A 17,784-nucleotide genomic window follows, 5' to 3' on the forward strand; every position below is an offset into this window, starting at 1 on the left:
CAATTTCATTAAATAAATGTCTGCTTCTTTTGGTTTATTTGATTTATACTTTACAAAGTAATCTTAAACATTTTACTGTCTCTTATACAAAACCAATTAAACATAACAGTTAAAGACTGAACAGAACTTCTGATGAGCCCAAAGAATACGTGGAGGATGTGAATTAATGTCGCTTTTCTGCAATCTCTTTTACAGTTTCTTTTGTTAATTTACAACACGCACAATTTTTAGCTTAGATTTAATGGAGAATATGTTGAGAAGCTGCTTCTGCCGCTGCTTACTCTTCTTTACGCGTAGTTGCTTACTGACTATCATCGAAACGCTTAACGCATTTCGTTTACATTTTGCATTTATTTACAAGAACATGTTTTGTCTACCTTTCGTTCACTGTTCACCATTCACCTCAATCTGCCAGTTAAGTTATCATTATCATTATCCAATATCAATTGTTGCAATGCCAAGCTGCATGTGTCCGTCCGGGGCTATTTGGACGGCTAATGCTAAAATACGAGTGTGATAAGACCAAGCAGTGGGTAACCCGGCAAGAAGAGGGAGTTAAGCTGTTTTGCGTGCTTCGCAACTGTTCCACTTGGCCACAATCGAACGCCTTTGTATGCAAATGAGCTGCAAATGCAACAACAACAACAAAGCAGTAACAACTGCTGCATGCCACCTTCCCAATGCATTGCATTTCTCACGTGCCACACTCGCAGCTGTCAGGCTGCTTGCGGGTCGAGCCTGTGGCATGCTAAGGCTTTAGCCTTATGAGTCATTTTGGCCCAAACCACGTTGGCCTTATTTGTTTGTCTTGGCTCGAATGTATTATGCGGTGTTTCGTGTTTCGCTTATTTCTTTTGTCAATGTCCATTTTTGGACTTTCGTTTCGTTTTCGGTTTCGGTTTCAGTTTCTGGTACAAATTGTTTCGCAGGCTCAAAGTGGGTGTGAGATGTTGTTGGTTTTGTCGGCCTTTGTGACTCAAGCTTACAAAATTAACATAAGCAAAATGATTGTTATCTTAGCTTAGGGTATACGACTCAAACTGTAAAGTGATTTATAGGTTTTGCGTTAAAGTGAATGATTCATATATTGCTAAGGTTTACAATTTAGAAAGTTATTAAAAGAAAAAAATAATAGAACATACATTTAAAAGTTTCAAACTGATTGTCAACAGACAAACTTTAGCAATCATTTGAAGATGAAAATGATTTACGAAATCGATTTAAAAAAAACTTATATCATTTTGCTTTTACATATTATTTTCATAGTGGATTGGACTGACTCTTGCAACTTGACATTGATTGGATTTTACACAAATGTACACATAAATATACATTTTTAACTGGAGTTTTCGTCTATAATGATAACTGTTCGTTCATTGGCTATTTACAGCTTTACTTTGAGGAGAAATTGTTTAGCTTTTCCTAATCGATTTGCTGCTTTGATGTTTTCATTTGGGATTTACTAATTGGGCTGGCTTTACAATTTTCTTATGGCTTAACTTATGGCCTCCTTAACATATGACTATTTTTTTTGGGGTGCATTCTTAATCCTATTAGGTTGTAATTATAATTAAAGTTTAGTTTTCAAATATGTAGATCGAAGTGTGTGTGCGTTTTATACAATTGAAATGTTTAAATTTGATATGCGCCAAATGCGGATAAATGTCTAGTGAGATGAGTTCGAAAATACAATTTAGTAAAAATAATACAAATACGAGCAAGAATTTACCTAGAGAGATGAGAAAATGATAACAATTTACTAGAATTTACTCATCTTTGTCATATGTTGAGTTGATTAAATTTGATTTAAACATTAAAAAAATATATTTTACAGATTTTAACTAATCGATTATTTTTACACTAAATGAAAATTAAATTTTCATAATATTTCTTTGAATTTCTTTTGAGTTTTAACATGTCATATCATATATCATATCATATCGGTTTTTGTTTTCTTTCTTGTGGCTTATTGTTAACACTTAATATTTACAAGTTCTTATGATATACTTAAATGCTCAAATTGAGTAGTTCTGCGTCATGTAAATATTTAAATAGTTACATTGTTGTATAGTATTTTTATGTATTTTTTTTTGTCATTTTCTTTTTGTTAGTTTTGTAATTTTGAAAGAGTTTTTGTTTTGCATTTGCCTGCATATATTTAATATTCATACACACACATCAATGGAATTTAAATATATGGTATGTATATTTAATTTTAGCGCAACGTACTCAACGTTAAGTGTATGTAGATTTTTCTATGAAATTTGGCATAGGATATGTTTGCTTTTACACTTGAATTTTCATTTCATTCTTTGAGATATGACAGAGCTGCTCCCTTCTAGTTTTGTGCAACATTTTAATGCATTTGATTGCACATTTACTATCATTTCACTTGCTACACGAAAAGGGCGTTCAGCTTAGCTTAAGCACGAGCCGATGAAGTCAGTTAACTGCCAGCGCCTTCGGGGGGCCAACGCCAGACTCCAGCCAAGGTGCCAAGGAGCAGCAGCAATGTTGGCAGCAGCGAGATGAGATGCGAGGGTTGTCTTGAAGCAGCTGCACCTGTAAGAATTTACGCTTTAGTAATTTGCTCAACACAGTTACTTTATAGCATTTCCCCTCTCAGTGTTTTTACCAATTGTGCTGGATTTGGCAGCCACTGTTTCACGTGATTCTAAAGCCGGCGCACGCTGTTGACGATCGCTCTCGACGCTCTCCTCATTGCTCTGCCAGTAGAGGGAACTGATCTTTGCCACACACTAAATGTTGAATAGAATTAGTTAACTATAAAGTTCGTTTACTTCACTTACTCACCTTGAGTTTCATGTCGCCATGCTTAAAGTGATAGCCACGCACACGGAACTCGAGGCCCAAGCGAGACATCTCGAGGCCATCTCGATTGACCACAACTTTGTCAAACTGCTTGAGATGCTGCTTCTGCGCTGGCTCCCCATTGATCAGCCAGCTCAGGTGGCAAGCGGGCTTGGACGGTGACGAGGTGCAGTTGACGCGCACAGTGTCCCCGATCTGATAGCGCGGCTGTCCGCCTGTTATCCTGGGTCCATGATTGGGAGTCACTGTAAGTAGAGAAGCATTCATAGGTTTAAAATAGAGCGAAATAACATTTAAAACCAACAACAATCAGTATTAAAGCTACAGTCGAGTGTCGTCGACTGTCAGACACCAGCTACCCATTTTGAATAAAGGCTAAGCAGTGCTATATTGTTCCGAAAAATACACCGTTAAAAACACTAAAATATACAGATGATCATATTTGATATAAAGGTTCAAATAATGATCGGCATTATTCTTATAATATACCAAATTAATATACCGCAAAATACTAAAATATACCAATGGTTATATATGTAATTTCGATGTACGATTATCGGCAATAATAAGTGCTGTCGTAAATAAATTATAGCTCTTTTTCTTAAGACACACTGCAAAAATACTAAAATATACTAAAGGCAATATTTGGTATATAGGCCAAAATATTCTAGATTGTCAGACAAAGCAGCTAAAACCCCGTTGCATTAGACCTAATTTTCCATATACAACTTTTACTTAAATAACTTCTACAATTTTGTTCAGATCACAAGAAAATTCTTAAGAATTATTTTTATTATAAATACTGTAGGTATTATTTCTGATACCGAAATTCATGGATTCAGAGATATTAAAAAGAAAGATTGTAAATTAATTTGTACTAATGTTATGCTACACTTTTGCAATTATTCAAGTTATATTTATCTAAATAATTACTAAATAATTCATTTATATTATTTCTGTAAACTTAAGAAGGCAATTAAAGTAATAAAATTGAATCAAAGTTATTTATCATTTAAAATTATTCAATTGATTTTCAACTAACTAACAAACTTTTTTTTTTATTATTTTTAAAGAAATATACCAAGGCAAAGTTTAAAAAGTGTAGAAATTTGAACTAAATATACAAAAGTATCTCATGGCGTATTCATTTCCTGGCAAAACAATTTACATATGAATGATTTACTATTTCAACTCTTAACGGTCAATCTTAAAATCTTAAACTATTCTTTCCTGAAACCCAAAAGTTGGTCACGAAACTTAGTAAACGTTTTTATAAATTATTAATGATATTTTCTGTTCATTAAGGTTAAAAGTTCCAACAAGAAATAGTGCTAGAAATGTGCGCCTTCCAATTGGTTTGAGTTGCGTTTGCTTGAACTATTTTCAATCGCTTTATTTAATAAACTCTTGTAATTAGTTTATTTGTAATTTGCTCGCATATTTACCCCGATTTCCAGGGCAAGCAAACACAGACCAAAGAAATGTATTCTTGCCTTTGCTCCTTACTAAACGTAGTTATTTCATTTTAATGAGCCAAGAAGATTGAATATTTTGTTTGGCCCTGCAATAGTGAGTGAGGTATAGTAAAGCTCCTCATGCTGCCTTGGCCAGATGGCAGTTTACTTGAGTTCCGTTTGTTTTATTATTTTATATGCAGCATACGAGTATTTGGCTTACTTTTGTGCCCATTTCGTTGCCATAATGAAAGCCATGTGTGGAGTATCTTGTGGGGGTTGAGACTTGGACTTTGGAGCTGGGGCATACTTAAGATTTATGTTGAGATTTGTGCCAGTAAAATACAAAACACGGCACACAGACCCACAGAGGGGGAGCAACAGCGCACATTTTATACGCATACGAAATGCTTATTCAAAGTTTATTTTAGCGTGTGTATCTCAGTCTCCTTCTCCTTCTCCCTCGGTCTGTAGGCGTGTAGCTGTTGGTGTTAAGGCATCTGGATATGGCTAGGACTTACGCCCACGACCACTTGGCCACACACTCGTTCGCTTCTTCGCTTGCTCGCTCATTGCTTGGCGCTTTTGGGCATACAACAACAACAAGAATAACAAGAACGTGAAATGGAAAGAAAGGAATCAAGTCAAGTGTGGCGCCCCCTGGCGTCCAGTTAACGCCCACTGTGAGACGCAGTCGAGTGTTTGTATGCATTATAAATATATACCATATACATATATATCTGTATATGGATGGTACTATGCCAAAACCAAAGACTCACACTGCAATAAAAACTGGCGCTGGATTTCTTGTTTCATTTTCATAACATTTCCACACCTGCCCCTTACGTATGTGTATGTGTGTGTGTGTGTTGCTTGACTCTGCCATAAAATAAAATTAATTTTTAATGGTTTTGAAAAAAAATTAATTTTCTTTAGAAGTTGCCGGAGTTTTTGTTGTGGCTTCTCGGCTCAGTTGAGACAGCCACTGGCCGCATGACAGGCACAGGCTCAGGCTCAGACCGAGGCAGAGAGTAACCCAAAGCAGATATCCCAACATACACATATAGAGGTTATACTATATTGTATGTACAACAAATATAAGCTAACAGCTCCAGCTCCAGTTGTAGGTCAAAGCGAAAGAGAGGTTCCAGGTTCTCGTTGCTTATTTGTAATTTATAAAGTGAAGTTTACTTTACTCTGCTTGCTCACTTTTTTTCTCCTTTTTTTCTGTCCAGAATTTCAATTTAGTGCAGCCGCCTCTCATGTGTGTGTGTGTGGAGTGGGCGTGGACACATGGCCATATGGATAATATGAAGCTTTATAAAATATGACTATACATGTGTGTAGCATACAATATATGGTATATACTATATACTGAAAATGGCACTCACAGTACGAGCTGCGTACATATTAAATGCCAAATGGCAAAATGGCAATTGCATTTGGCTTGTAAATTGCATTTCTGTTTGACTACGGTTGAATTAGGCTTGCATTTGTAAAAATGTCGAAATTAAATTCACCGACAAATTGATTGCAGCCTCTCCTCTCTACACATATTCCGATACAAAAGTATTCTGCAAAAAGAAACTCTATTACGATATTAAGCACAATGAGATTACAACATAAATGTAAAATGAAAAGCCAATTTTCTCAATATCTGCAACTAAACAAAAGTTCACAGCCAATTGAGTTTGCAACAAATTGTCTTGGATTAATATGCAAAGCACATTTTTCATGAGATTTTGTTTGACATTGTTGTTAATTTAAATGCCATTTTGTTGAAGCAATTTAATGTGTCTGATTTTTAATAAAATTACATGTTTTCTTGTAAGAAAAACTTGCTTTGAATTTAAAGATTTCTTTCAAATGCATAAAAACTTGTTTGACATGAAATACTTATCTAATTTAATATAATTTGGATTGAAAATTGTAAAAAAATTGTTAAGTACTAGAAATTGCTATGTATTTTCAAGGAAACATAGATGCAATACACAAATTAAATCAAAATAGAAGCACAAAAGAAAATTTGTTTTTATCAGGAAATCATTCAAACAATTGCAATTTAATTAAATATTTTTTTTCCTACAATATTTAGAAACCTGCTAAAATGTAGTTCAATATTATATCATTCAATTTCATGTCGCATAAATTAAACTTACAATTAAATTAGAAAATGCAAATAGTTTACAACTTCTAGATTACTGCTTTACAACTTCTAGATTACTGCTTAATACAGCAGTAGTCGACAAAACAACTATGTAACAATGTAACATATTTTCGTTCACTCGGCTATTCAAATTCTTTCTAGCTACATATTAGAAGTTGAATTCAATATTATTGTTTTGAAAATATTTGAATTGACTTCCGTGGTGTTATACTTGCTATTAAAAGTTATTGAAAAAGCTCTATAGCTCAACGATTACTATTTATTAAAATAAAATCTTATCAATCTTTGCAACTTAATTTTAATAATTTCAAGTCGCATAAATATAATTATTATTGTTTCATTATTTAACGGAGCTCAATGAAGTTAACGTGTGTGCATGATTTAATATACCAATTAAATATAAAAATTATGTCATTCTTTTTTGGGGAATTGTTTTGCGTTTCGGTAAAACTATTACTTAAAGTTATTGGCCAATTGTTGGTGGCACTTTAACTGTCAGACAGTTAAGATCAAAAGCCTTTTCACGCACACACACACACATACACCAACACACACACACACCTACCTCCCAGGCAGCTTCTGATAATTGTTTTCATATTATATGGCTGGTTTTTTAAGCCAACGCCATATTGTCGCACTTTAGTTTTATTTGTGGCATAAATCTAAAGGTGCTCCCCACACACACACACACACAGACACATGTGGCCATGTGTGTGTGTGTGTGTGTTGGTGCGTTGCGAGTGTGTTTACAATTTATTCGGGCAAAAACTTTGCACGCAACGACAACACCAACAAAATTATTCGGACCTGCGGCGACCGCAGACAGAGGAGTGTCAGAGAAAGGAGAAAGGAGGGGAGAAAGAGCAAGGAGAAGGGGAAAGGGCAGCTGCAATAAGTCGAATGCTGTTTGCTGCTACTGAAAGTGAAGTGGGGCGAGAACATGAGAACATGGGAACATGGCTCAAGCATTTTCCTATGACTAAGCAGTTTTCGGCATCGCATTTTGGGCGGCTGCCTCGTTTGCTACCTTTTGTGCAGCCAAAAGGAAAACGTAAACGAAGAGCAGCAAAAAACACACACACACACACACACATCGAGTTGGAAAATCATGGCGAAAAGGTGAAAAAGCAGCCCAGCTGCCTGCAGGCGGCCAAATGCCAGCGACAAGCACAACAACTGGGAGCATTTTAAGTGGCAAAACGAGCTTGAGAGCTGATGGAAGGGGGTGATGTGGAATGGGGGAAAGGATGGGGAACTGCTTTCAAGCTGCGCATCTAGTCAACACACAGCTGGGGGTGCCTTTTAATATGCTGCGGTATGTTTTCCCTTCCCATATTATTTCTATTTTTTTGCTTCCTTTTCTCTTCCTCGTTTTCTTCTTTTTTTTTGGCAGGTAAGCGCACTTTGCAGCTGCTGTAGAGCTGGCGATAAGCTGGGCCAGAGGAGGAGAGAGCGGAAAGAGAACTCCACCACTTGATCTATATGCAAAGCCTGTCTATGTGTGCGTTTGGATTATGCACATGTTGGGCGCCTTGAGTCGCAAATTCTCCGACTTGTTGTTAAGTGTTTCTCGACAAAAAAAAAATACCGAAATTTTAATAAACATTTGCAGCCATGAATTATGTGAGTGTGCCGCAAAATCCGAGTGCTCATCTGAATGGCCATTGAAGAAAACAAGTGAGAAAGCTGCAGTCGAGTGTGCTCGACTGTGAGATTTCCACTACTCATTTTTGAGAAACGCAAATATATCAAATTAATATAGTAAATGATACTCAAATATACCAAGGGCTGTAAATATTATTTTGATATACTATTAAATTCAAAATGTACCATAGAAATATGAAATATACCAAATTATTTATTTAAAAAGTTAGTTATAATTAAAATTAATACTAACTCTATTCCTAAAGCAATGGCAGCGAAGGCCTTCAACTATACCAAACTATACCAATATACCAAAAATACTAAAACGTACCATGTAAATGTAAAATTAATATACCAAAAATACTAAAATGTACCGTAGGCAATGTACGTTGTTTTGATATACTAACACATTCGAAATATACCATACAAATATTATATATAATATAACAAACAAATATACCATATCATATAAAATACAAAATAGTCTAAGTCAATATACCGAAAAAAGGAACAAACAATTTCCGGAATACTAGCATATCATATTTTGACATACCATTACATTCAAAATATACCATACAAATATAAAATATACCGGCTCAATATACCAAAAAATACTAAATTGTACTTATTTCTGGGATATAAATATACCACTTGATGTTGATCAACTTGATCTGCAATAACAGGAACTATTGCAAATAAATTCTAGGTCTATATCTGAGATTTAGGTGTTCATACAGACAGACAGACACAGTTGTATTGTATCGGCTGTTGACGCTGATCAAGAATATTCACACTTTGTGGTGCTTTAGTTGCCTCTTTGTGACTGTTCTACCCTTCGGGTATTAAAACACCAAAATCTGGCAATAAATTAGGCGAACAAAACACTTAACAGTGTCTTAAAGTTAACGTACCGCGGCGCATAAAATCTCATTTAGTGGGCATTTAAACTATAAGTTGACCTTTTGCCTTGTAACATTTCAAAAGTTTACAGCTCATTAGCGGAGGGGGAGATGTAAGTAAAGAGAGAAAACGAGAGCAAGCAGAGACAACTACTATAAATATGAGGCTGTAAGTGCTGCATGGCCACTCAAAGCTCATAAAAATCACATTTACTTTTCCTTTTCTCTTATATATGTTTTATTTCCTAGCTAAGGGAGGGTCGGAGAGGAGAGGGGAAGGGAGGCAATTGCTTTTTATATTGTAAAATCGATAAGCGATCACATTATGTGTGCATGTGGAACGTGTGCGCGAAAGAAGAAACTCAGCAGGAAGCAGCCAAGTGAGTTATATGTATGTTTGTCCTTTAAAGTGCACTTAACCATAAATTCACACACACACACACTTGCACACACACGCATGCACATACACATACACATTGCGCTGCTTGGGGGACAGGACATATGTATGCAGCTGGATGCCCTTCTACGGCTTCGGCAGCCTTGCGTGCTCATTAATTATAAAACAACGCGTGTTACTTTTATTTCTGGCGCGGCGCAGCGTCAGATACAGATACGGCAAGGACCCGGATATGGAGACGAGGACGAAGACGAGGACGAAGAAGGAGCAAGCGAGGGCTATGGAATAACAGTAACTGTAACAGTAACTGGTTACAGTAATGTTTTCTTAACTCAAACATGCCTCAACGACGACAACGCGACGCGTATCGCACATTAAAAATCGTTGCCATATGTAAAAGCAAAGATAACAAACGGACGAACAGCGCAACAAGGGAGAAGAAGGGGTAAGGAGAGGAGAGGAGAGGAGCATAAGTGGATGCCAGCACTGAGCTGAAGAACAACTGTCGCGATTTTCGCTGTGCACTCTGCTCGCTGTTCAGTGTTGCCTTTACTTGAAGTTGTCGCCAATGCTCCCGCAGCGACGCAGCAACTTCAGCCGGCCACCGTGGCGTATGAGTAATGGATGCGCCACAACGCGCCACAGAGCGCAACAGAGAGCAAAAAAGCTGAACGCAGCGCGACATATTTTGACCGCAACAGCAGAAGCAGCAGCAGCAACAGAAGATGAAGCGACCAGCATAATGTAAATTCCAATTGGCTGGTGCCTCTCTAAAGGAATTCCGACAGGACTTGGTTAACCAGCAAGGGGGAAAATGCCAAAGAGCTGCCAGCATGCACATGGCAAGAAAAAAGCAATTAGACAAGAGGTGAAAATCAAAAGATGAGTAAAATAATTTTAAGTAATTTAAATTGCAAAAGAAACAAAAAAAAAAAATAGGTAAATTACAAGACTTCAAAATAATAAAAGAAAATGTAAATGTAGTTCCGAAGAAATAATAAAGGAAAAAAGTTGTATCATTACGTATTTGCAGATGAAAATTTAAATTACCATTAAATAAATGAAGGAATACATTAGGTTAATATTTTGAGTTTTTGTTAAGATGCATCATATGATTTTAAAATCATATAGAGTTAGTTACGAGCTCCAAACTCTCTGTATGCATTGTGCAAATATTTGTTCTGAAAATATATATTTTTTTAGCATTAAAAAATACAATATATAGAATAGTTTCTATATAGAGTTGATTAATACTATACACAGTATACGATATATATATTTTATATAGTACAATAGGGAAAGAGTTTACTAAGTCTTATAAGTATATATTTGATTTTGTTTTCACATCACAATATAATTTTAATGTAAAAGATAAAGAAATTCAAAATCTTGTTATTTAAACACATAAACTAAAAGTCAATAAAAACTAAATATATTCCTTAGATCACTTGTGTATTATTACTATCAAATAAATGTACTATTTTACTACTACTGTGCTTGGAAATCATTTCTAAATGACAACGTAATCATAATATAAAGCCAATACTCAGGTTACATTCGGCATAACTATATAAAACGAGAAGTCAGGTGTGAACTGTAACCAGGAAATAAATAAACTAGATTTATTGCAATTCCAGCAAGAATTCCATAAATAGGAAGATAAATATACGAACCGAATTTACATAAAAATGCAGTAAAATAAATAGCGATAAAAATGATAATAGCTCAGAGACAAAACGAACTAAAATAAATGCGATGTAAAAAAGATGACTTTTGATTAGAATGAAGCGATTAATAAAAGCGATGACGATGAGCGAAGCTTGGCAGCAACTATAACAATAAATTGCACTCTAATTCTTGATCACAATTTGGCTGTGGTTTTCTCTGCCCGATATTAAGTTTTATGCCCACTGTAGCTGTATATAGCAGTAGCTATGGATATTGCTGTCATGGCAATGGGGCTGTGGGACACTCGAAGTAAACGCACTAAAGCATATTTTATGGCTCACTTGCAGCAGCAGCAGCAGCAGAAGAGCTAAGAGCATGAGAAGGAAGGGGAGAGTGAGGCAACGAGGACAAGAATGATGATGATGATGATGATGACGCTGGGACGCAGTTTTGTTGCTGATGATGAGTCAGTTGCCCCTTTTTGGTTCGATTTGCAACGCCCACAGCTCTTCGGGGGCTGTGGGAATAGAAGCAGCCTTTTTTTTTTTGTGCTTGTTGTTTGGTTTCAGTTCAGTTCAGTTTTTTTTTCCTTTTGCCATTTCTCGCTCTCTTGTTGTTTGCTGGCTTGAAGCATGTCGCCCAATTGGCAGCCGGGCACATTGTTTAATATGCAAAACCATTTCCGCAGCAGCAAAGCAATGCGTCTCAGAGACTCAGACAGAAGAGTCTTAGTTCTGAGTCGGAGATGGAGTTGAGAGTCGCTGTTGAAACTGTGTCAGTAGCATGAGGAATCGCCAAAGGCTGCCAAATCAGCATGAAATGTGCTTAGTGTGGGCGTTCTATAGCTCTCTCTCTCTTTCTGTGTATGTTAATCATTCTCCAAGTAATCATCATAATGATGATGCTGCCAATACTCGCAACATAATGATGAGCTGTTTGCCTCGAGCACCCAAGGGAGGCGACGTGGTTGAGAGGGGTTCAGACTGCTGCTGCACACATATTGATAACTGTTTGATTTTTTATGAGTTTATAAATTTGTGATTAACTCTCGCGCCACTTTTGATTGAGTTGCGTTCGCTGCCCTCAAGCCCCAAGCCCCGAAGCAGCCGCCTTCTTTGGTTTTCTTTTTCCACTTTTTGCTCAACGAGCGCAATTCAAATAAAATTCTAAGCTCGCTCTTTACATACGGCTGCATATAAATGAAAGTGCGGCAAGTGCTCTTTGCCGCAACAGACAAAAGAAACACACAGACACCCCTCCCACTGGGGAAGAGTTGGAGGGGGGGAAAGGGAGAGAATTTTATTTTTTTTTACCAGCTGGCGCCTTTGTCTTAACCCATTTTTTTACTCAACTAAATCGCACGACATGAAAACATAATTTTACTTCAAATTGCAATGACAGTTGCAGCAGCCACGCCCACACACTTGCTTTTATCCACACACACACACACACTCGCACACACAGCTGCATTTAAGGAGTCACATTCATATGTGAGTGCGCTGCTGCCTTTTGTTAGAGCGACGAAGGCAGAAATTCCATTTCAATTGTTTGCCCAGATTATGCAGTTGTATTAAGCAAAAAGCAGAACAGACGCCAGCCGACGAGGATTGCCAACTACAAACAGTAAAAAAACGCTACAGGGGAATGTGATCAACTATAAAATACCTAAATATATTTTGTAAGTCAAGCTGAAGGAGTTTGTAGCCATCGTTTCAGAAATAAGTTTGCCCTAATTATCATTATATCAAACTATTATAAATAAATATTGTAACAGAACACTAGAAGCTCTCAAATTATCACTATTTCACTTAAAAGAAATTCTAATCATTATAAAATAAAAACTTGTTAATAGTATTTTTAGTCAAAGTATATACAACATTATGCAAATATATAGAAAATATGCCACAAATAAAAATTTATTACATTTTTATAGACATGGATAACAATTCTTTAATATTTTCTTAAGAAAATTTAAATTTAGACTCTTGATCTAAAGAATTTGCCAAGAAATTCGAGTAATTCATAATTTAAACTTACTTAAGAAAATATAGAAGATTTATTGTATATACATATGTAAAAATGCCATACACTCTTATGTGAGGAAATTTTTGTATATATTTTTAAAGCACAGTCTATTCTTTGAAAAAGTTTCTAAATAATTTTAAAGTACAGTATCTACTTACTATATAGATAAGAAGAACTGAAATAAATCTCATTTCTTACTTAATTTTGTTTTATAGCACTAGTAAATAAAGAAAACAATTTGGTGCCAAAATATATGCAAAGGATAATATTGGAATTCACTCGAGTAATTTTAAGGACTTCAGTTCTAACTTCAGCTAGATTTAAATTTTAAAGAATTCTTATTTGAGAGCTTCCACTATCGAATTTGAGAATAAAGATTATCTCTTTGATTTAAATTGGTATTAAGGTTTATTTGCATTTCTAGTCAATTTTGATGAACAACACTATGAAATACTGTCAGCCTATTTACAAAGCCTATTTTTGTTATCATCTCTGAGATATCACTTTGATTGCCAATGGACAGATAGATAAAAAGACAACTCTAAAGCTGTCAACTCTAATTGAGAGAAAACTATGTTGCTTAATAGATAATAAATGCCTCTTTCTGCTCTTGTAATTTCTCATTGCATTTTCCCATTTCGTGTTGTCGCAAACATGTTATACCCCTCTGCTTTATGCTTAACAGGTATTAAAAATGGTGGAAAAACTATGTTTAAAGCCAAGCGACCATTTGGGTAGCTGGAGGCAGAAACTCAGGCTCAGGCTGAGGCCAAGGCAGCAGGAGTAAAGAATGCATACCATTGTGCGACACAAGGTCTCAACAGCAGCAGCAGCAGGAGCAGCATGGCCCAGAAATAATTAAGATATTTGCCTCAAGTTGCCACCTGCATATTTTGTTCCTCGCTGCCAGCTGGCAGTTGAGTGTAGGTGTGTGTGTGTGTCTCTGGGGCAGTTAAAGTTGATCTCAAGGTACTTTTAAGCTGCATGTAATATCCTGTAAATCTTTTCTCTTCTTTCTGCCTTTCTCTCAGCCTGTCATTTTGTGCTTTCAACTTATGTCAGCTTTTCTTTTTCACCCCGCACAATTATGTTGCACATCAGCAGTCCACTTGACGCTGTCATTCAACAACAACATTGTCAACTGCTCTTCGCTCCGAACTATTAGCATTTTAATTAAATTTCGTACACACATTCTTCCACTCTCTCTCTCTTTCTTTGTTTTTTGGCATTGCACTTTTTGCGAGTGTGAAAATTCCATTAACAAGAAAAATCTTCGACTTACCCACAACGGTCATTGTCTCCGACTCGGCGACGGTGTTGAAGGCGGGCGCCTCTCCCGACACTTCGCATCGATAGAGTCCCGAACTCTGGAGTGTAACGCGCTTCAGCACCACCTGAGTGTCAGACGAGTTGCGGAGCTGCATGGAGAAAGAGAAAATGTTTACTTCAATATTTGCAAGTCGAAATTCAAATAAATTACAATGCCATGACTCAACAACACAATGAGGGCAATTAGATTTACAGATTTTCACATTTTGGATTTTCAGATTTTGCGGTGAGTGTGTGAAGAATTAAGATTGATGATGATTTGAGACGTTCTCTGTGCTGTTTAGTTTATTTTTGTATTATTAGTTTAAGCTACAGCCCAAAATGGGCGTGGCACAGAAATGTAATTTGGTCAAGAGCAAAAAGCACAAGTCATATGCGAGTGTGAGAGCATGAGAGTCATGAAATATCTAGAAACAATCGCACACCAAGTGGCATAAAATACGTACGCAACTCTGTAGCTGAAGAACGCATGAGAATGTGGTTGGTGGAGGAGGGAGGAGGAGGAGGAGGCGAGGGAGGCTAGGGAGGCGTGGCTGTTGTAAAAGTCACTCAACATCTTTGCCAGAAACAATTGCAGTCAAGTTCTTTAAGTTGCAGTTTTATTATCACACACACACACACTCCCATACACACACACACACACTCGCACACACACAGTTGTAAGTGCTGGCAAAAGTTTTCATTTCTTTCCATTCTACTTGACGGCGCTTCCCCGAAAAACTTGTCGAGCAAATTTTTTATGAAAATTCTTTTGCTCCTCCTTCAGTTTTATCTTGCACTCTCCTTCTCCCTCTCTCTCTCTCTCTCTCATCATCTCTTCTTTCACTGTTGCTCTGCGCAAACAATCACAAAAGTCACGTTCAACATTATTTTTGGTTTGTTGCTTGTTGCCTGCATCCCTCAGCCTCCCCTCCTGCTCTCCTGCTCCCTCTTCAGAAGCCCTTTCACTGCCTGGTTACTGCCATTACCCTGTTACAATGACTGCGAACTGGCTTTTGTTTGTGTCTTTCTAGTGCTTAAGCCGATTCTTTCTGCAACAAGCAGCAGCAACAGCAACAGCAGCAGAGGAGAAGACTTCTCTTCTCGCTTTGCCAATTTCTATGAACGCTCAAGTTGTCAGCGTGTCCGCTATACAAACAGCAAGTTGAGGGAGAGCAACAACTAAAACTCGCCTCACCACAATTCAAATTGTAGATGTCTTTTAGACAGGACGGCAGAAGGGAAAGGAGAATGGAGCACTGCCTTTGGCCACTTTTATTGCATTCCCTTGTTACGTGCGAGCGCCATTTTGTTTATGATGGCTGCAACAAAATGCGATTCACACAATTTATTGTGATTCCCAATGCGTTCCGACAGTCGACAACACGATGATGAGCTTGAAATTTAGTTCACTTTCTAGACAGACAAAGCTCAAGTTGAATGCAACACGGGGCAGTTATTGTTTTATAGACACATTTAGTAACCCAAATAGCCTCTTTTAACGATTGCGCGGTTAAAAAGTCAATGATTAGTTGCGAAAGTTGTTTTTGCGGTTATCAAATGAAGAAGCGAAATTGTTTTGAGCTGTGTAAAAATCACAACGTTATGATCTGTATAATTAAGAAAATGGTGTCGAGAAATAGTAAGAAAAAGCTAATACAATTTGACAACAAGATTACGAGGATCGATTTAGTTAAATTCATTAAATTAAATTTCATTTTGAGTATATACTTTGAAGAGGGATTATTTTCCTAAGGCCAAAGTTACTATAATTTTATACTGCAGCTGGGAATATTTCGAACTCTATGGTATATTTTGTATGTAATGCTATATTCAAATATCATTATACCCTTCGGTATATTTTAGTATTTTATCGGTATATTAATTTACTATCTGTATTTTGCATGTAAAACTATAATGATATACTGAATATAGCCGCCTCTGGTATATTTCAGTATTTTTTTGGTATATTCATTCAGGAAGATATATTTGGCTGGTAACACTATATTGAAATATCAAATAAAGTCATCGCAATTTTTAGTATTTTTGTGGTATATTCATTCAGGAAGATATATTTGGAAGGTAACACTATATTGAAATATCAAACATGGTCATCGGATTTTTTTTTTTAGTATTTTTGTGGTATATTCATTTGGTATATATATTTTGAATGTAACACCATATTAATAAACCGAATAAAACGTTTGGTATATTTTAGTATTTTTGCGGTATATTAATTTGGCATATACAATATACATATTTTGAATGTTAAGCTATATCGAAATACCAAACATAGCTTTGGTGTATTTTTGTATTTTGTTGGTATTTTAATTTGGTATATTTTTAGACTCTTGCTTTTACAAGTGATAGGTCTCTCATATTCGAGCACACTTGACTATAGCTTTCTTACTTGTTTTTATCCTTCGTTAAAGACACGCACTTTACACACTTAAAGTTCACTAATTTAGATTAGACTCCAGACATACAATCTACTCCCATTAGTTTAATCAGCAGTTGGTCTGTCTTAAACTCAATAAAATTCACGCACATGTCGCTTTTTTCGTCTAGTCTGGCTAATGGCTAGCTAGTCTAGCAGCTTTTTATCGCAGCTAGACTCAGTCGAGTTAAAGCCTCCTTGTCTCGCCTCATCCAAATGATTGGCGGCTTGTTTATGCCCCAAAAAGCCAACAGATATGGTATATAACATATATGTATGTGTGGCATGTAGTTTGCCATTGAAATGCATACTGTATGAGCTTAAATATCCATAAAGTGCTAGCAATTATCTCGACAACAGAAGCACAATCAATGCCACTTGAGTGCGTTGGCACCCGAGTCTGCATTGTTTCGATCACGCATGGAGAACACAGCCAACTGTGTGTGTGTGTGTGAGTGTCCATAATTATCTGTGAGAAAATGGGGCCACAACTCTTTCATGTCTAAATGCAGACATTTACGCCTACAGGCAACAACAAAGTGTAGCCAGCAGAAGGAAGAAGAAGGAGAAGGAGAAAGATGCGGTAGACTTCGGTATGGCACGCATAGCTCATAAAAGTCGCGTTGTGTTCGCATTGCTCATACGCCGCGTTGGCCGTACGTCAATTGCGGACTTTGCTTTATTTGCCTTCGTCTGGAAAGTGGGAAAGAGGGACGACTATGCGAAGTGGCTATTGGCGACGCGCCTGTCAACAAAATGCCACACACAAAGTAGACGCACTTAAGTGCTTTAGCAAATTATTATTATTAGAGTTCGGCTTCAGTTGTCGGACCAGCAACAGCAACAGCAACGGCAACGAAAGCAATCCCCAAACGTTGAGCTGCACAGCAACTACAGAGTAAATAATACGGCTAGGGAAAGGAAAGCTTTGAGTGGAGGATTGGCAGCTTTAA

At 36.7% G+C, this 17,784-nt stretch overlaps 1 protein-coding gene across 4 annotated transcripts in view; it reads right to left on the reverse strand.

Annotated features, from left to right (window-relative positions):
• The window catches only part of LOC133850357 (uncharacterized), a 57,792-nt gene continuing 40,008 nt past the window's right edge, over window positions 1-17,784 (reverse strand). For 2 of the 4 annotated variants that reach the window (XM_062286434.1, XM_062286425.1), the window contains exons 4-7: window positions 14,369-14,504; window positions 2,815-3,077; window positions 2,636-2,759; window positions 1-2,562 (exon numbers count right to left, since the gene is read on the reverse strand). In XM_062286434.1, the coding sequence (XP_062142418.1) occupies window positions 2,447-2,562; window positions 2,636-2,759; window positions 2,815-3,077; window positions 14,369-14,504 (639 nt within the window). In that variant the 3' untranslated portion in view covers window positions 1-2,446. The remainder of the gene's footprint in view (window positions 2,563-2,635; window positions 2,760-2,814; window positions 3,078-14,368; window positions 14,505-17,784) is intronic. The other 2 variants (XM_062286443.1, XM_062286452.1) reach the window with 1 other exon arrangement.

This window comes from Drosophila sulfurigaster, chromosome 2L, assembly GCF_023558435.1.
Source record: "Drosophila sulfurigaster albostrigata strain 15112-1811.04 chromosome 2L, ASM2355843v2, whole genome shotgun sequence".
Lineage (NCBI taxonomy): Eukaryota > Metazoa > Arthropoda > Insecta > Diptera > Drosophilidae > Drosophila > Drosophila sulfurigaster.